This window comes from Empidonax traillii, unplaced genomic scaffold, assembly GCF_003031625.1.
Source record: "Empidonax traillii isolate 1590-97213 ecotype Southwest subspecies unplaced genomic scaffold, ASM303162v1 scaffold398:size1781980, whole genome shotgun sequence".
NCBI lineage: Eukaryota > Metazoa > Chordata > Aves > Passeriformes > Tyrannidae > Empidonax > Empidonax traillii.
This window is the reverse complement of record NW_020955591.1, coordinates 1,463,475-1,484,058: the sequence shown is the minus strand read 5'-3', so window position 1 is coordinate 1,484,058 and position 20,584 is coordinate 1,463,475. Positions and strand designations below refer to the sequence as shown.

The 20,584-nt window shown below is 42.0% G+C and overlaps 1 protein-coding gene across 11 annotated transcripts in view; it reads left to right on the top strand.

Moving 5' to 3' along the window:
- The first annotated feature begins 4,167 nt into the window (after window positions 1-4,167).
- Window positions 4,168-20,584, top strand: part of CDC42BPB (CDC42 binding protein kinase beta) — a 95,497-nt gene continuing 79,080 nt past the window's right edge. For 9 of the 11 annotated variants that reach the window (XR_003572351.1, XM_027893630.1, XM_027893629.1 and 6 more), the window contains exon 1: window positions 4,313-4,490. Coding sequence is in view for 10 of the 11 variants with exons in the window: in XM_027893630.1 (XP_027749431.1) it covers window positions 4,313-4,490 (178 nt within the window). In the remaining variant the exon portion in view is untranslated. Of the gene's footprint in view, window positions 4,491-20,584 lie in introns of all 11 variants that reach the window. The other 2 variants (XM_027893632.1, XM_027893622.1) reach the window with 2 other exon arrangements.

Genomic DNA, 20,584 nt, shown 5'->3' with positions numbered 1-20,584 from the left:
GCATTCTGGATCCTTGAAAAACTCCTCCCTTGCTGCACATTAGTCATCTTCTCTCTCAGTTAAAATTTTCATCTAATTTTGTTAATTAGTAGAATATATTCAGGTCTTCTAGCTAGGTTTTCTAGCTCTTTAAGGTTTCCCCTTTGCTCACTAATGTAAAAACAATTAAAACAAAAAGCAAATAAAATATTGCAACTTGATGGGTTTTTCCTCTTTTTCTAGAATTATCTGTCTGGACAAAAATATTTGCAACAACTTCATTTTTTTTTTTCTTTTTATTTTCAGCATGGGGTCTTCCTTGTTAATGAGCTATGTTTGCAATTTCTGTCCATACTCTTTATATTTCTTCATTCTCCTCAATTCCAAAATGATCTGTGGGTGGATTTTCCTGAAGTCATAAAGTGGTGACACAGCTATTTCCTGTTGCCATCAAAATTCTATAACAGAATTTCTCCCTCTTCTAGTTACTAAGTTACTTGGAGTACCGCCAAAACAACAACAAAAATAAATAATAAAAAGACTTAAGTTGATTGGATGCAAAATAACTTTTTGGTAGCCATATGGACTTTGTGCATTCAGTTCTGCAGGTCTATAATAATTCCAGATAAGTGAGATAAGCGAGAACCCATTCACTCATTAAAAAATAGAAAAATTAAAAAAAAAAAAAAAAAGAGAGAATAAAAAAAATTAATTTTCCACTATGCCACAGGAAAAAAGGAACAGGCAAGATGGATCATTTAGTTCATTTTAGCCAGATCACATTTATTTTTAGCCTATGGAATTGGCACAGATGAGTAACAGAAGCCGAATATCTTCAGCTGCATTTCCAAACTTGCATATATTTCCTAGTAGGAATATCGAATGTCACTTTTCAGGTCGGTAGGGTTTTTTTGTAGTTGAAATCCTTGCTGTGAGCACCCGGCATTATTTACAATACACAATGCTTTTAACCCTTTGCAAGGGTTTTTTTTTAAATGAAATTTCAACTCATTCCGGAATACCTACAGTTTTGCTCATAAATAGTCCTGCACGTGCTGGTCTGATGTATTAAACCTTCCATAGCTGTTAAAGCCGGCTTCAACATCATCTGTCACCCATCTGTCGTTTTCCCAGCACTGGACCCGGCTCTTCCCCGGGACTGGTGTAAGTCAGGAATAGCTCCTGAATACCCCTGAATTCTACAAATGTAAAACAGACTAAGAAGACTGGAAACAATAGAGCAATTGGTGGGCAGGAATGGCTATTTCTTCACCCAGCTGCCGCCTCCTTTATCTCTTCCTTGCTGAGGGAGGTGATGATAATCAACACCTGCAGGAACAGATAAGAAGGGGAAAGACAGATATTGTAACAGGATCTTTAAAACTCTGTTCTCCCCAGCCATTACTCTGATCAACTACCGGAAAATGAGTCTCCAAAATGGTAAGAAGTAGAAAATGTTAAGGTCTCCTTTTAAATAAAGGAACAGCACCAGAAAAACAATTGTGACTGTTAAAAACGCCAAGGATCCTGTAGATGAATGTATCTGTGATATGACACAGTTTGAGGTCAGGTGAAACAATTGTAACCAAGGAGGAACACAGCAAAAGAACAACGAAAACTTTGAGATCTGATGTGAAATGGGGTTTTTTTGTGTGTGGTTTTTGTTTTTTTTTTTTTTTTTTTTTCAAGTGGATGTTTTCAGAAGGAAGCACCAAGAGATAGAAGTTATTCAGGAAAAACAAAACTATTTTAGTCCACTGTGGGTTTTCTTTGTTTTAAAATTACAGGTTCTCAGTATAAAAATATGATTCACAGGATCTTCTATAGACTTGCATTTTTTAGAATTAGCAGGTCCCAACATGCCTGTATCTTCTTGACCCAGGTACTGGCTCCAAATACACAGCACAGTATTATTATGAACTGAATAGCTCTCAGGTATTTGGTGTCAAAGAGCTATCAAACATACCTGATAACAAGTATTTCTGTAATCATCAGCTGGACCTCTCTGACACACTGGAAGCAACACTTTCTGCTACACAATAATCCATCTAACTCTGCCTGGTTATGCTCCTTACCCTTTGAAAAGGGCAGCTAGTTGGGTTTGGCTTTGCCACTGGCCCTGAAGGTGATGGATGAGAACATTCAGGTCTTTCAGCAATGACTTACATGTCACATCTGATCACAAAGGAGCCCCAACAACTGCAGCCACCATGCTGCAAACCCCCATCCAGCTCCTACTGCCAGAGGCAGGGGGTTCCTAGCCGTGACAGAACCAGCACTCAGCTGCCTCTCTTTCGGGTGTGATGGTTTTCAGCACACAGCACTCCAACTACTCTCCGGGGGAGACAAGCAAGGAAACGGCATCCTTGCCGGTTCAGCTTTGCATCAGGACCTGACTGGCTGCATTCCTACAGAAGTAAACTCCCATGCCAAGCTACTCAGCATCTTGCCTTGAGGTGCTGCAGCCTCTACAGAGAACAGTTCTCAGAATAAGTTGTGATGAGAAAGGAAAAAAGTAGCTCTGCAGAAAGTTTTGAGTGCCTTACACTCAGGTCCCTTGCAGTAAGTAGGGAATTTACTACACAAGGCTCTCTTTGCCCAGGCAAGCTGCTGCTGCTGGGAAATAAAGCCCTGTCACCAGGGAGGTTCTGAAAGGCATAGGAAGCCACAGTTTCCAGACAACACGTCCTGCTGTGTGAGGCCATGCCTACCCTGCCAGCCCCACGCCTGTTGCCACCAGGGCAAACCCAGCCACAAATACACACACACAAACACACACACAGAACCAGGTTGGGACACACACGTTGTCCAGAAAATGGGATTTGTCACCTGGTGTGCAGCAAGCCAATAATTACACACACTCAGGGGAGACATTGATTATTTCAGAATTGCACAAGCCCGGGTGCTCAGTGGTATTCCACAAATCAGGCACCTGCCACCAGACTGTTGGCCTATTATTTATACACAGAAATTCAGAGTTAGTAATTTTCCAAATACAACCCCTCTGTTAGGATTGGTTAGTAATTTCCATACAAGTTAAGTAAGCCCAGCTACCTTCTGTGCACGTTCAGAGGAAGGGTCTTCACCTGGGCAGGGGTCTTTTTGATATCTAAGTGTGATTCGTAGTATTATATTTAAGATAGTTCAGCTGTAGGATACATGGACCTTGAGTATTTTGCCAAGTTAGCAATGTATAGAAAGACATGGAGCTCCCAGAGTGGGTCCAGTGAGGGCAACAAAGTTTATTGAGGGACTAGTGCATCTCTTACAAGAAAGGCTCAAGGAGCTGGGGCTGCTCAGCCTAGAGAAGAGACAGCTGAGAGAGGACCTCATCAACATCTATACATATTTGGAGGGCAGGTGCCAAGAGCATGGAGCTGGGCTCTTCTCAGTGGTGCTGAGCAACAGGACAAGAGGCAACGGGCAGAAACTGATGCACAGGAACTTCCACCTGAACACGAGGAAGAACTTTTTTACTGTGCAATGACCAAGCACTGGAACAGATTGCCCAGAGAGGGTGTGGAGTCTCCCTCACTGGTGATATTCAATAACCATCTGGACGCAGCTCTGTGCCATATTCTCTGAGATGACCCTGCTTGAGCAAGGGAGGTTGGAGCAGATGATGCACTGCAGTGCCTTCCAACCTGACCCATCCTGTGGTTCTGGAAACACAGACATACGCCAACATCTCGATTTACTGCATCCCTAAAGCTCATCCATGAGCCCCACCCATGTCCTTGAGTAAGGGATGCTGCTCCACTGATTAGGTCTCCTTCCTTAGGCTCGGAAGTACACCAGCATGTCACACCAGAGGCCCTCCCGAGGAACATCTGTCACTCACACAGACACACACACAGATAGACATAGACACAGGGACAGACACACACACACAGACAGACACACGAAAGTGCCGTTGCGGACGCTCTGCCCGCGCTGCCCCCGCCCGCTCCGCGGCGAATCTGCCGCTACGGGTCCCCGCTAGGCCCAACGTTCCTGCGCGGCCTCGCGCGGCCCTGCCCACGTCGGAGCGCGCGGGCGCCGCGTGGGGGGCGTGGCCGTGGCCGCTCCGGGGGAGGAGCAGCGGGATCGGGATCGGGATCGGGATCGGCCCTTCCCTTCCCTTCCCTTCGCTGCCGCCGCCGGGGCGAGGCCGCAGCGCAGCGGGGCGGGGGGTGGCCGGGCCCGGCCCGGCCCATGGACCGTCCGCGCCTGAGGCGGAGCCCGCGGAAGGAGCCGCTCGGCGGCTGCGGGGCGGCCGAGCGCGGCTGAGCCCCGGGGCCTCGGCCCCAGCGCCGTCCCGCCCGCGCCCCGCGCCCGCCGCCCCCGCGGCACCATGTCGGCCAAGGTGCGGCTGAAGCGGCTGGAGCAGCTGGTGCTGGACGGGCCGCAGCGGCACGACAGCGTGCTGAGCGTGGAGACCCTGCTCGACCTCCTGGTCGGCGTCTACGCCGAGTGCAGCCGCGACTCGCCGCTCCGCCGGGACCGATACGTGTCCGACTTCCTCGAGTGGGGTGAGCCCGGGGGGCCGGGGCCTGCGGGTGGGGGCTGCGAGGGGCTGCGGGCGAGGGGCCGGAGGCGGCCCGGCCCCGCACGGTGCTCCCCGCTCCCGGCAGCGGCCGGAGACGCCGCCCCTGGATGCGGCGCCTCCCTGGGGAACACCCCCGCCGCCAGCCGGGCCTTGACCCCGCGGGTCTCCTCCCTCGGTCCCGGGCGAACCGCTTGGCAGCCGGCGGCAGGAAGAACACCGGGGTGTCCTTGGCCTGAAACCCTGCTCGGCTTAGCCCGAAATGTCAGGCTAATCCGGGGCTCCTCGGAGGGTTTCCTACCTGGGGGAGGGGAGAGCAGCGGGCTCGGGCTTTGAAACGCTGCTCTGGTGCCGGGTCGTTGCTTTGGAGAGGGCCTGTGTGTGTGTGCGTGTGTCTTGAAGAAACAACAGCTCCCGTTCATCATGCAGTCTTTTTTTGTGATTTGGGTATGCCCCCGAAGGACTGAGCGTTCCTAGGCGGCCTTTATAAGACTTTTCTTTAATGGTTTCCTACTCCTAAGCAGCCTGATAATGAGAGACCTCCAGTAGTCCGGAGAGTGCTGACAAAAGAAGATGTGGATACTTTTGGTAACACTTAGGATAAAAGTTTCCTATCCAGTATTGTTTAGTTAAAGGCTATTGACTACAGGTATGTGGAGAGCAGAGATCCTTCCCTGCTGCATGTCTAAATGAATTTATGTTAAAACGGCCATGGTGGCTGACTGGTTTATTCAGCTGAGTAAGTTATGAATAATAATGCATGATGAAGGTGACTTAACTTCTCCATGGAAATGAGAATTGAAGGGGAGGGAGGAGAGATCATTGCTCACGAGTACATTGTCCCGTTTATCAGCTGTTTCATGCATGTACAGTTAATTAGGCTTTAAAAGAGCACTCTTAAAAAAAAAAAAAAACAACACAACAAAAAACAGCCAACAAAACAAAGGATTTCCTAAGAGAGAGGGAGGGGCAGATTTACTTCAGTAAATGCAAATGTGTGTCTTCAGCACCAGAGACCAGAGCACTACCATGAAGGGACAGCTGGTTCTCCTTAATTTCTGTGGGGACCACCACTCTTTGTCATACACTAACAAACTAAGAGGATTCACTTCCTGGACTCTTCTATTGACGTCAGTAATGCGATTGCCAACTGAATAATTAACCACTTTATCACATCTGCCCCGCAAGGCTGCAGCCCGGGGACCATTGATTATTTGTTTTGTCGTGGGAGCTTTGTACATCTTCTGCAAAGTGCATTCAGGGTGTTTTGTTTTCAAGCTGATGGCTTGAACGGGTGAGCACCAGCAAACTGTTAAGTGTGATAGATCAGACTGCAAAGGTACTTTATAGCACTGAAGTTGAGGAAAGGATTTGGGGCAGGCCAGAGAATGATGTGCTTTTTCTATAGCACTGCTGGTGGTTGTGTCTCACTGATTGATCCCTGCGTTGTCATTTTCTGTGTGATCGAGAGGCCGATTATCCAATTGTTTATGAAATCGCTTCTTTTAATTCTATTTATTGTGTTCACTGAATGTGAAAAGGTTACTGACTTGATGAAAAGTATAGCTTGCAATAAAAACAGTGTGTAGTTCTTACTGCAGTGTGGGATTACCCTGGTATAACAAAGTGCCTATTCAATAAATAATTGAAATGTATGTGAGCTACCATCTGGTGCTGCAGAGTGGGGATAAAAGTTTATAATCCAGGCTCTTGATGGTAAGGGGGTGGGCCTAAGTCTGGACTGCTGTATATTTGTGTTCCATCAACAAGGGATACCCTTAAAACCAATTACAGTTGATACCCTGTGCTCCTCCCTTTCCTTCAAGCTGTTAAAAACAAATAAATGCCAGCAACGAGAAACCTTTTATCTGTGTCCTAATGCCCTCACAATATGTTTCCACTGACAAGGAACTTGTTTCTGCCTCCAGCTAATAAGGAAAATATCATGCCAAACATGCTAATCTTCCTTATGTCATGATATGTCTTAATTACAGCTTGATTCTCTGTTAGAAGATATTCTGGATTGATGTGCACAAGTATTCTGTGCTGCTATGTGTCTGTGGAAGCATGAGAGTGTAGTTAAATATTTGGGATATACTTTGAAGAGCAGTGTTTATCAACTGCAGACAGAATTTCCTTTTGACAAAATGGAGACTTATCACTGGCAATGGAAATAAGCTGCACAGGTTCTAAATTTGAATTAAACTGAGCTATGTAACAAACATTTCTTTAAAATTTTGGATTTAAAACTGGGTGTGAGGTATCACACATGTAAAATTCCCTTGAAATGATTCAGCATGGGTAATGGACTTGCTCTCATTCTTAATCGTCAAGAGAAAAGAGAGTTCAGGCGTGGTAGTTGAGGCAGGGCTTTTCCTGGCTGTGTGGTGCAGAGGAGCTGAAGAGTTGTGTGGTGCGGTGTCTGGATGTGGACATCTCTGCTCTCTGACAGCAGCATATTCTGGAACTGGCGCTTGGTTGCTGGAGAAGAGAAATGGGGAGTCCAAAAATTTAAGCCCCACGTTTATCCTGTGATACTTGGGCCAACTTGTCCCTACTCAACGTTTGTGGAAGCCTCACACCTTACCTGCAGAGGCTGCTGAGCTCCAAATGGTGGATCCCATTGCTTCTGTCCTGTAAATCCCACTGCTGCTTCCTGGCAGACCTGCCACGAGCTTATTTCTTCAAAATCTTCTTCCTATTTGCTAACCATACAAGAGTGTAGGGTGTGGCCATTTGCCTTGAGGCAGCTTGTGGCTTCCATTGCTTTACAAATGTTGTAAGAATCTGCCATTTTAACCTTGGCAATTACAGCTTTCCCATGGTGAACAGAGCTTTCAGACTGTTTTTTCCCTATAGTGGATGTATTATAATATGCATATCTTTATGCCAGATGTCTTTGGAGAAGAGCTAGCTGAGCTGCAAGTGAGGAGTCCAAAGGCCTTTTCTTCTTGTTATTTTTATTTATAACTTACGTTGAATAAGATCCCACCCAGCTGATTATCAATATATTGTTTATATAATAGATACTGAAATAATGCTCAATATTCTCAGTGGGAATTGAATCCAAATCTGCTAGATACAGACCCATGTTCAGAAGAATTTCCCAAATCTGTTCTTAATGTCTTGAACTGCTCCTGTATCTGCTGTTCCTAGAGTGAGAAATAAAGAGGAATCCTAACAGTGAAGAGTCCACTTTATTCTAGTTGGTTTTGCTCGTTCTTCTCTGAAAGTGAGACAACCTAAAGCTATCAGCAGGCACAGAGGAGGCTGCATGTCCTTCGGACTTACCTGATGGACTGTGGGGCACACCAGTGCCTTGGTGCTGTGGGGTGGTATTGTCCATGCACTGCAGAGAGACCTCCTAAGGGACTTTTCCTGCAAAAAATGTGTACTGTCCCTTGTTTAACCTGACAAGAAGTGCAGGAGTGCTGGAGCAGCACTGCTGCAGCTCAGGTGTCCGAGCACCACCTGTCCTTTAGCTTTCAGGTACAGCGTGTTCCTCCCTATGGAGCCTCCTGTTCTGTCATACTGAAGCATCTGAGTCTTGCATAATCCTGTGCTAGAGTGGCTGCTGCCAGGGCACCTTGCTGGCTGGCACCAGTTTTGTGCTGGTCTGACATCACCTTGTTTTTCAGGAGTTATCTTAGTTGGCTGTGGCTGGTGCTCACTACCCCTTACTTACAGTCAGCAGGGACTGGTGCAACCGGCTGCTCCATTTTTGGACAGCTACTTGGCATAGTTTGCAGCCAGTAGGAAAGCATGTTCCGAGGAAAGTCACAAAGGAATGGGCTTTATTTGTATTGAAAATTATCTTGGTGCTACACAGCCTCTTTTGCTCCAGCCTTTGTTTCCTCTGACCCTGTGTCGTGCTGCTGGCCTGCTGCAGAGGGCAAGGTGGCACACGTCCCCCGTATACTTCATTCGGTGTTGTCTCACTCCTGGACTATGTACTGGCTGATTTTCTTTGTGAGAACACCTCAAAAATGATGGTTTAGACTGATCTGAAACGTGTGTGGTTTTTTGCTTGAAGCAGGTGCATGAGATACTTCTGTGGACCATTTCTCCTGATGTGTTATGGGCTATCTGTTTGTATGCTGACTTACCTTCTGTGTTCTCAGTTTGTGCAAGTTCTGCTACTCAGCTGGAGTGGTGTTCTGCTTTTGGAAGGTGGCGATGGGTTTTTTTCGTCTGTGTGTTTTTTATTTTTTCCTGAAAGGAACTTTAAGGGGGCTGAAGCTGTGGGGGAAGATTGCAGATGATTAGCCCAAGTAGGCCAGCTGGGCACCTGCTGCTGAGCTCTTGAAGTTCAACATAATAGACAGTGGATGCTGTTGTAGTAACAGCAATGTGCTCCCAGTGTGGACTAGAGGAGAGAAAAATGTACATATACAGTGCTCAAAGCAACCTCTAGCCTAGCCCTGAGCTGCCACTTTTGGGTATATCTCTGTTACGCTTGAGGCTGGACCATAGATGGAAAAAATCATGCACAGAACGTTTACCAGGAAGGGCTGCTGTTGTGCTGGTGCAGTGATTCACAGCTTTGGGTCGCTGTCAGGACTGGTGCTTCAAGTTTGGATCTTGCTGCTTGGAGGGGCTTTGTGAACTTTGCAAGTTGATTTGCAGGCCTTCTTTCTCCTCCTTCCAGTTCTGCTTAAAAAGGCACCTTAACCTTTCAAATAAAAGAATACCTAATGAGGGAAGGGAGAATCTTGCAGGCTGGCCTTTCTGTCAGAATAGTGTAGAGCCTGCTCTCAGCCTAAAAGAAGTTGTGTTTAGAAGTGTAGATGTGGATTTGAGAAAAGATCTTCCCAGCCTGCATTAGAGCATCTTAAAAACGAGCTGCAGGGTAAATGTAGTTCTCTGACTTCTACAGTTACTGATGTACTAGAAAAAGTGGTAGGTAAGGACAGGGGCATGATGTGTGAGGGAGTGTGCTGCTGATTTAGGAGACAGAAACTATCCTTAAGTATTTTTGAGATGACCTTGGAGTTGTCGAACTTTGAGTGTTGCTTATGAGGATCTTCTTTTTTTGGCCTTTCGGGGTTACACCAGGAAAAACTGTCACTTGATAACATGTTATATCTCTTGACTTGAGGGCTTAAATTCCTCTTTTCTTTCCCTTTGGCACTCCTTCCCCCATCTCCTGCTTGCAGAAATACACATAAAAAGCCAGGAAGGGACCTCAGGCTCTGCCAGCTTGTATAATGTCCTTCTCTGAGCAGGCAAAAGCTGTGCAGTGAGTGATAAGCCTGTTGGGCACGAGTGTGAAATGACTGTGGTTAGATAATGAAGACAGCTGATGAACAAGACAACTGAATTTCAGATTTTGGCTAAATTTCCTTTACTTCCATCCTCTATCCACCAAAGCCTGTTATGATCTCTTATACTAGAGCCACCAGCAGGAGGGTGTGGATTGAGGGTGCACTAGGGCAGCGTCCAGCTATAGGTGCCTTTCAGAGGTCCTGGCAAGGCAAGTGGTGGAGATCACTACAGTTTATTTATGCAATGTGGATGCAGCTGGAACCCTTTTCTGGTCCTGAAGGCTTTCCTGTGGTCAGGTATGGCACACCATAGCTTGGATCACCTTTGCTAGTGAAGTCTTAGTGAGAGCATGGCCACCAAATCCCAGTTCCCTGCTCTCTGCTTTTTAAACTGGTTTTGTTCTTTTCAAAATCATATGTTAATTCACGTTGAAGTAGCCCAAGCTGCCATGTTTGACAGCATTGTAGGCTGGGCTAATGACCTGAGGGCATGAGGTTCAAACCCTGCTGCTGTGTGGTGATGGACTCTTTACAGGACATCTGTTTTAATCTGTTATTTTTAGAGAGAGGCAATATCTTATAATGACTATTTCTGTAGAACTTTATGCAGTGAAACATCACACTGAATGGTGCAGTCGTATTTTAGTAATGATGTGGAAGATGAGAGATCCATAGGCATGTGCTGTCAGTGTGACAGACTCCTGGGTGAAGCTTGTCTTTTGTCCCATAGAAGGAAGTCAGTATCTCTTTTCTGTGGATAAAGGTGCTAATAAATAACACAGGTCTTTAGTGAGGGCTTGAGGAATTATGTGGTATGTTAAAGGCTGTGATCTATATTTTGCATTTTAATTTTGTTTATAAAAACTCAGAAAAGGATAAGTAAGTAATGGATAAATTTGTCTTCATATAGGAAAAAATGTGTGCATCTAGGAGTTTCTCAGTGATGGTGCATGATAAGGTATAGAATGCAGAAATAAGGTTTTATAAGCATCCATAAATCTAATGGTTTTTCTGACTTGTTTCACTTGTAAATCTAAATTATTTTCATATTGATTTTTCACATATATTAAGATACAATATTTTGCAAAAAAAACTTTACATCCTTAAAACTTCCACGGTTGGCAGAGTTATGCATTACCAGTGAAACTTCTTGGAAGTCAGTTTAGTCAACAGATCCAGTACAATGAACTTTTTAAATCAAATTAAGTTGAACTAACCTATTTTTGCAAACAATTCACGTGTGGGGGTGAGTCAGTTTCTTCCACACCTACTAGAACAAATGATTTTAACTGCATGAATCAGAACTGAGGAGACTTCTTTCATTAGCTATTTTTAGCAAGTTGCTTTTACTTTATGGTTCTGTATTAATGTTTCAGATTTTAAAAATGTTGATCTGTAGTTGAGATTAGTTGGGAACATTAAAAAATTCATAAAAATTATATTTTATCCCTTGCATGTAATTTGAAGCAATTAATGCAGCTGTTTTTAGATGGGTATTACAAAAAGGAAGAATTATAATACTTACCTTAACAATTGCAAATTTATCTGAGCCTTTAATAGAATAGGATTAGGTAAAGTTTTATGGATTCATCTTTTTCATTACCCAAGTCTGAAAAGATTAGTAGGATGATGGACCATAAACCAACTTTAAAAAAATTAGAAGGGGCTTGTTAAATCTTTTTGCTGTATTGTTGCCTTTGATAATGCTTTAAACAGAGCTGAGATTAATTTCCTAGGTCTTTCATAAAGTATACTTGAGAATTCCAGTGTATTCTTGATGTAGTTACCAAAGGGCTTGTATCATGCTTCATAATATATCAGTGAAGCTCTAGGTTTTGTGGCGTTTTTTTTTTTTTTTTTTTTTTTTTTTTTTTTTTTTTTTTTTTTAATTTTTACTTTTTTTTAAGAAAAAGGATTTAATTTTGAAAAGCTTCTCCAGGTCTAAGAATTTTTATGTACATTTGCTCTGTGGTTCACTGTGATCTGTTCATTTTAGCTCTCTCCTGACACTAAAATCTTCCACCCTATTTTTCTCATCAGCGTATGCAGATTGCCAGAATGCAAGCCTTCATTTATAAAGATCTTGTTCACTATAATGAATGTAGCTTTCTTCAATAGGAAACTACACACTGTTTTCTTAAGCCCTGATTTTGCATAGGCCTCAGTAATCATGTCTGTAGATATACTTAGAGTGCATTCAGATTAAGTGTGTGCATCCATCATTTCCAGCTGAGGCCTTAGGCATCCTGAAGTGCCTGAGAGCTTAATTTCTATCATTCATGTCATCAGGGTCTTAACACTGAAACCTGTTATTACTTAACCATGGCCTAAAGCTTCAAATGTGATTAGTATCTTTGGACACCCAACCTGAGACCTCTGTAAAGGAGTCTGAGCTTCAGAAACTGGTGGGGTATCTTCACCAAATACTGAATCATTGAAAATTAATGGAATTTATTAATCAGATGTGTATTAACGAAAGCTGAGATATAGTTCTTAATTTGCTTAAGTGCAGTGCCATTGAGGGCTGAGTATGTATAGCTGCCTTTCTGCAGGACGCCAAGAAGACAAGAGATGAGAAGCAGTACCAATTCCAAATTCTTTTCACCATTTATAATTGTTTTCCAACATAAAAACAAACATGGATAATTGCTTTGTGAAGTCCTGCTTGAAATGTGTTTATGCCAGTTTAGCAAGATGTGCATGTTTAGGGTTTTAGAAAAGTCCATACAAAATTCTGTCTGGATTTTTAATTCATCTTAAACCTGGGTTATATTGTTTTAATTGTCATTAAATAATTAGGTGAAAGATACAGTTACAAGTAAGATGACACATGTTTTAAAATCACATAGATATGTGGAAGTCGATCTTAAGGGAGTATTAAACCACTCTTTTTTTGGCAATATTGTACTTTTATTTGGGACTATGTTTTGGGGAAGTTTGTATAGTTTGTGGGATGTGGATTAATTCTTTTTACAGGTGGTATAACTTTACCCAAAACTTAGCAACCATTATAGAAGTATGGGGGCTTTGTACTTTATGATTTCCCTGCTAATAATGGTCCCTTAGCCTAAGAGTTAAACTGTATGCCTTCCCTGGATAGATGAAATCTCTGTCCTCATCTGCGGAAGGACAAGTTTTCCAGTAATTGCATGGTAATACTGGTGGGGTGTCTGAAACCCTTTTCCCACCCTTGAGGAATTCCTCTGTTCCTGGTCCCTCCTCTGCCTTTTCCAGAGATTTGTGTGTACCTTGGGGGTGGATGGGGGTTGTTTCTGTTGCCTTGCACACCTTTGGATTTCTGCTGCAATTCTGACTTCTATGATCTTCATTTTGCACATTCTTCCTCAAAAGATGGCTTCTTCATGAAGCTTTTCTGTGTGGCTGTTGGCTTTATTGCTGTCCGTGTGACTTGGATTATCAATGAGGGAAGCTGTGAGTGTTCTGAGTGTCGTTCTATTTTACTGTAATTAAGGCAGAGTAGAAACAGCAGGAGGGTGACTTCAGGCATGAAGATCCTATTATATCATTTTGAAATATGCTCCCAAAGGTTTGCTTTTTAAGATGCATGTTTAGTCTTTAAATTTAGCTCTTTTTTTCTGATAGGATTAGTTAGGTCATCCTATGTTGTTCCCTCCACCCCCATTTCTGTGTATAATGGCTGCATGGCTGGGCTCTCCTTGTCTCGTTAGGCCTGAGAGATGAATGCCCAGTGTGCAGGCACTGCAGGCTTTGTTCTGCAGGATTCTGTCCATTCTTGGACTCTGGATCCAAAGGAGAGTACCAAATGTGGTTTTCCTATAGCTATAGGTGTACTTAAGTAAGAAGTTTCTATTGAAAATTTTAAATTAATAATAATAACAATATATTATAAATATAATATTATTGTTAATTATATTAATACATTAAAAAATTTAAATTAGGTTTCTAGGTCTCGAGGTTTGCATTATGTCTGTGAGAAATGGCAATGTAATGTCTGGCCACATTTTCTTTCTTTTTAGTTTGTATGTTCTTTAAGCAAAGGAGGGGATCTTGCTGTGCCCTTGCAATCAGTGGTTCCTTTTAGGGTGGCTTCATTGCCCTGCAATGCTCTCAAGTTACCCTAAAGGAAACTACATTTTTATGATTCAGAACTTCACCCTACAGGAGGGTGTGAGAAGAAAAGTTTTACATGTACAAGAGGCTAAAAGTGATCTGAATGTCCTAATGGAGCTGATAATTGCTACATGTTGGGTTATAGTGCAGAGTGAAGGCTGGAGTCTGTGGTATTTAATCTTTCTGCCTTTTAAGGATAATACAGTATTTTTACTAAACTCACAACACTTCATCTTTCAGAGCAGACTTTCTGAGAAGTTGCAGATTGGTTGTGTCACGCGGAAGAAGCACAAACATTTTCTTTCCAGACCAGCTTTAACTAGTTGTAGTAAAATGCCTTAGTCGTGTGGCAACATATTGACTGCAGAGAGGAGTTAAGTTTGACTGTGTTAAATTACTTTATGTAACTGAAGATTTCCATTACCAGTAAGTTCATCCTTTGGTTTCCTGAACAGTTTATATTTAAGTTAGGAATAATGACAATATACACAGTTGTTTTTAAACTGTGGTCCTGTTGGCCTTGTACTCCAGATAACACAGGAACAACATACAGTGGGGATGCCTAACTGGAGGCTGTATCAGCCCATGCACTGTCCTTATCTTGCCCTTAGAAATATTTACTGGTTTTAAGGCAACTGAACTGTGGGTATCACCGTGTTTGTTATTGTGGGCCAGCAGGATTTACTGGATTGGATATAGTGCTCTATGAAGAGGGCTATACTGGTCAGGCTTGACCCAGGCAGGTCTACATCTGTGGCTAGAAATAATCAATCCTTGTGAGTCCTGAAGCTGACTCTTGTCTGATGTGAACTGTAAAGATATAAGACTTAGCATTTTGAGGAGGAGGGAAGGGAGAGAAGTTTAATTTAAAAAAAAATTAAATTCTGTAATGGAGAAGCTTTCACTGCCGTTAGGAAAGGGCTTTCATTGATTTTCCTCAACTTTAAAGGTATGCATGGATTTGAGTGGCTTGGACCAGGAGCAGAAGTGCCCTGGTTGATCATGAAAGAATCAGAGCTATAGGTTGTCTAGGTATAACCTTCCTGTTCTTGTGGGTAGTATTAAACATCGTAAAGATTGTGTTTACAGTTCTGGGCGCTTGTTGAGGGTGGGGATGGCAGACCTTACATTCTGTCCTTCAGTCTTTTGCATACCAGCATTATACTTCCTTCACACTGTGAAACCTCACAGAGTTCAGCATGACGAGTGTGAAGTCTTGCTGTAAAAGCTGGGGAATGACCAACTAGAAAACAGCCTTGCAGAAAAACATTTGGGAATCCTGGTAAACAGTTATATGGACAAGTCAGTGGTGCACCATTGTAGAAACAGAAGCTGCCTGTGTAAAGGGCTGCATCTGTGAGATTGTAGACAGCAGGCTGAGGGAAGTGGTTATTTGTCTCTTTGCACCACTTCTGAGGCCATTTCTGGGGTACTTTGTCTACTTCTGGGCTTCCCAGTACAGAAAAACCACTGGGAAACTGGAGAGTCTGCCAGTAAACCACTGATGTGGTTGGAGGCCTGAAGTACAAGATATGCAAGAAAGGCCTGAGATATCTGGGGCTAGTCAGCCTGGAGAAGCGGAGCTGATCACCATCCTCAGCTGCCAGATGTGTGGTTAGGGAGGACACACAGGCAGATGCTTCCTGGGTTCACTGCCAAAAAGGAGATACAGTGGACACAGACTATGGCAAGGAGGATTCTGACTATTGAAACAGTCGGGATATAAAGTACTCCTTGTGAGGGTGGTCTGGCACTGGAAGAGTCTCCCAGAAAGGTGATGGTCTCTCCATCCTAAGGGACAAACCTCAGCTGGACAGGCCTTGTGTCACCTACCTGATTGAATTTTGATGTTATCTCAGCTTTGAGTAGGAGGGTGGACTCCGATCTCCAGAGGTCCCTTCCAACCTAAATTTACTCTGTGGTTCAGTGTAATATTTTTTCCTGTGTTCGCAAATGCATTTTACATCATGGCTGCTCTAATAGAAAACAGTTGTTCTTCATACTTCTCAGAATGGAATGAAATATGTGAAATAGAATCTTTTGTTGTAAGAAAGAAGTTCACACAAGTTGTGTAAATTTACTATTAATTTTTGGTAATCTTAGGTGAATACCACATTCTGAATATAAGTATCGACAGACTTGTAACTGGGCTTGTAAATGAAGGGAAACTAAACTTTTTTCATGTTGTTCTGCCGTGTATTTAAAGAAAGCACCAGTTTCCTTGTTCCTGGCAGAGAATTGCCAGAACAGGTTTTAAGAACTTTGAACCTATGTTTTATGTCTAGTGCTTTTTCTCAAGTGTGGTTTCCTTATGTCTGGTTGTTAGCCTTGATAGCAGTTGAAGTATTTTAAAGCATTGTTCTGTGGAGGTGTCAGAAGAGCCTGAAATCCCTGCATGACTGTGAGCCTGAATCATTCTTTATGAAAAATACAAGTCTAGCTGTTCTACTGGATATATGTTCTCATATCACAAAGGGATCCCTATCTAGGAGGGTTCCTAATATCCTTATATCTGACATTATAATGAGTCTGGCTGAGTGGTTGCTAACAACAGGGTGAAACAAATCTTCCTCATAGTTCTAAAGATCTAATGGGAAATAGTAGCTGGGGTTTTTTGCTTCCTCTGTAGAATAAGAGCTTTATGACCTACACGAAGTTGGACTTGCAACATGGTTTTAATGCTGATGTTCTTTACTGATGATAGTACACTCAGCTAACCAAAGCACACAACAAATTCAGTGTTTCAAAATCATACTGATGTATGGAAAATAGCACAGGAAGTGCTATCAGTGATGAGGATAACAGTGTATACATGGGGCAAAACCCAAGAACTAAATCCTTTGTCAGTTGTGTGCCGTGTCTATAGGGTATCCTAAGCGCCACTTGACTTTCCAAACAGTGAATTTATATCTGTGTCTTTGAGTGTGTTGCTTCCAGCAAACTCCTTGGAAAATGATAAGAATCTTCAAAATTCTTACATTCCTAAATGCCTGGAAGTCTGGTAGACATTCTTCTCAGAGAACATACACTGTCAGCTATGTCATGAAGGCATTAATTGACAGTACTATATAATGTAATGCTCCACTGCCCTTCTGGGGCAAGGACTGTCTGTGAGCAGTTTATGATGTGTGTTAGTTTTTCAGAAAAAACTTTTTTCAAAGTGTTTGTAGTTGTTTCAGATGCTCTGGTACATGCACACTTGCAGGTACCTTGGAAGAAAAAGCAGATAGTAAAATAATGGCAGTAACTTCTTTTTTTTGGACTGAGTCTTGCTGGTTAAAACTACTGAGAAATATAATTCCCCTCTTCTCGTGTCCTTAATTTCCTCTTTCATTTAGTTCAGACTCTTCGTTTCTCATTTCCTATTTGTATTTAGAGAAGGCACTTTGCAGTGATGTCTTTAAAACAGCAATGCACGCTTGTGCACACATTGCAGCAATGATCTTTTGTGTCAATGGCTGTAATATGTCGTTGTGCACATTGGTAATGATAGCTCTTTGTTCAAGTGTATGCTTGATAGCTGCAGAATAAATCATACAGAGACTATACTGGAAAATGTGCTCCAGTAATTTACCTTCAGAGCTCTGTGGGGAGCTCTGAAATGGGTGACAGCTGGTGAAAGATAATGGATTATCTTTCTGCAAGAGGAAAGCATGGGCAAGACCTACTTCTTACTTCAATCTCCTTGCCCTCATCTCTTCCTCCCCCTTCATGTCCCATATAACACTTAACCCATCCTCTCCATTTTCTGAGAGACTTGGGTGGAGACTGCTAGTTATCACTTTTGTGTTTAAAAGAATAAAATAAAAAAAATTAATTGGCAAGGAAATAATTTTAGATGTGCATAACAATTCATGGAAGAGGAAATCAACACTGTCAGCTCGTAATCTTTTAACACTTATCCAGAAATAGATTGTTGAGGATTCATAGTACTTGTTTTAAAACTTGTAGTATTGGAATAAAAAAGAAGCAGTACATGAATTCGAAAGGAGTGGGAAAGGTATCATTTAAAGTCCTAAATATTGATCAATGCACTACAAACATTGGTCAGGCCAGATGTCTTTACTTGTGCTTCCAGAAGTTCTTGTACTTTAAGGAAAACTTTTAAGTTGAGCTTATATACTAAAATGTCTGTAAAGGAAGATTTTGAAGGAGTGATGGAACTGATGGCACTCAAAAAAAAACCTTTTCATATGAGACAACAAAGATTCTTACTAGACTTGGGGGTCTTGATCTGTTCAAATATGTTCATGTAAGAAAGATGAGATCCAATTTGACTTCCTGGTTCTTTTAAAATGCCTTTCTCATAGAGTGGGTCTTTAGAAAAGAATAATTTTTAAATTTTTCATTTCATATAATACAGCTATGAATGCTTCTGGCTTCTTTCCTTCCTTTAAAATGCAGCTGAACAATCAGTGAGGGACAAACTTTTGCCAGCAGTTGCACAAACTACTCTGCAATTTTAAAATTTCTTAAAATAATAAGGTGCATTTTTGTGCAATCTGCGCACAGTAATAGAAACAATGACAAAATGACATTTGCTGCTCATGCAGATAATAAAGTGGAATATTTTAACAGATGACTGTTCCTGCTACTTCTTTTTAAAGATTTTAATTTTTAAATTAATTTTTTTTTTGATCCTGTTATGGACTTGGGAGCTTCCTGAGATTGTTATTTAAGTGAAATTTTGTTGCTGTTAAGGTATAAACATTAGGACAGTTGCCAGAAAAATAGCCTCCAAGACTTAAACTTCTTTAGAGACAATTTGATCAACAAAAATGCAAGTTAGTAAGTATATCCTACTTTCCCCTCAGTGCTTTGTGGTATCTATGTCTTGCAGACCAATGCCACAAACTTGTGTTGTGTGTGTACCTGCCTATAAGGACCAGATTGAAACTTATATGTTGCTTCAAATACCATGAAATTACTAAGAGATGAAAAATATTTTTGGTAATGCTCATGTCCTTGTTAGATTCACAGGTGGAATGATGTGTTGTTTAACAAGCAGTCCTGAGCAGCCTATCCATGATGTTAAAAAAAAAAAAAAAAAAAAAAAAGATGACCAGAGAGGCATATATATTGAGTATTTTAAGGGATTATAAAGTAAAGCAAAAAATTAAAGATTGCATCTCTTCCAGACTTTTCTGTTAGAGAATTCCAAAGAAGTTTATGGAAGAAAAGAATTACATAGCCTCAGCTCAACAATACTAGCATCAAAAAAGAAACTAACTAACTTATCTGAATTACATTATCAAGGATGAAAAGTTTGACAGCCTTTGTAAATTGTGGTTTGGGACTGTGTTTTTTTTTTTTTAAAGTGAGTCGATGCAGTTGGAAAATATTACTTAAGAGCTAAAAGAATCATGGAATGGGCAAAGTAGCCAAGGTTTACTTAGATGACACTAGAGACAAATCAGTAAAGGAAAATATTAAATTCTGTGGGGGGGGGGAAAGGAAGGGAATGGGATATAGCTAAAATGATGCATGTGGAGGTAGAAAGGCAACCATTTGGCTATTCTCTGGGTAAATATTGACTCAGTATCTCTACTAGTTTGCAGAGTTTGCAGTTGCATTGAAGTAGGTTAAAGTATTTTGAGGATTAACTGAAATTCCTTGTTCTTCTGCCTGTGATCACCTCTTCTTCTCATGGTCTCCTCAGAGGCTAAGTACTATGTCAGAAGACTTGTGGAAGGAAGTTACTGCATCTTCACGGGTTCCTATTCTGGAAATGAAAAGCTGTAAAAGCACATCTATACCAGTAGGGTTTTCCAGCTTCATCTCTACTGGCATGCAGCTGCTCACCTTGGTGTTGCATTGGAGCTTCCAAATGTTTGGTTATTTCCAAGTATGAGTAAAGAAAAAGGTTGCAAGCCAAGAGAATAGAGCCTGAGGTATAGATGAAGATTTGAGATTTCCAGGGTACTACAAGCTCATTCTGAATGTCCTAGTAATTGAATTTCTGTGTTGAAATCAACACACCTGTCTAGATGGGCTGTAGATGAGTAAAGAAAAGAAACTCTCCGCCTAAATGTGTGGAAATAAATCTTAGGGCAAAAGGATTATGGATGTGGTGCTTATTAAACACAGATGGCATGTGGATAATCTTACACCTAAATTTAAGTAAAGAGGAGTGTACAAAACTGAAAAGTTGGGTTTAAAATGACAAGTTTAAAGCAGAATGTTCTATCTAATACTGCATCTGATATAAAAACTTGTTGGGAAGATCCTCACTTGATATGCCTACCTTGTAAAGGTGAGGAGCAAGATGTAATGGTGAGACATGACATCTACAACTGTGAGGGTAGTGACTGAACAGAGTTTTGTTTCTTACTGGCTTTAAGAATATGCAAGAAGGAGAGAGAAGCTAGAACCCAGCGATCTTGGACTGCTGGTGATCATGCTGCAGTGTGCAGTGATGGGATGTATGTTCTGCACTGGAATGTTGGTGTGGAGGATACAAGCTTCCGGGAGCCTACAAGAGGTTTGGGAATGCCTGGAAGCGTGTCCCTTAAACAGCATGTCATGTGGGCTGGCAGTCTGTTGAGAGCTTTTCTAAAACCACGATCCAGAAACTGGATTTGAGAATTTAAAAGATATCACAGCAAAGATGTTAGGAAAAGATGGGCTATAAATACTAAACAAAATCAAAACCAAAACTGTTCTTTGATACACAAAATACTGAGATAAGGGGAAAGAGCTTATTCAGTGTACTGTACATAAATTA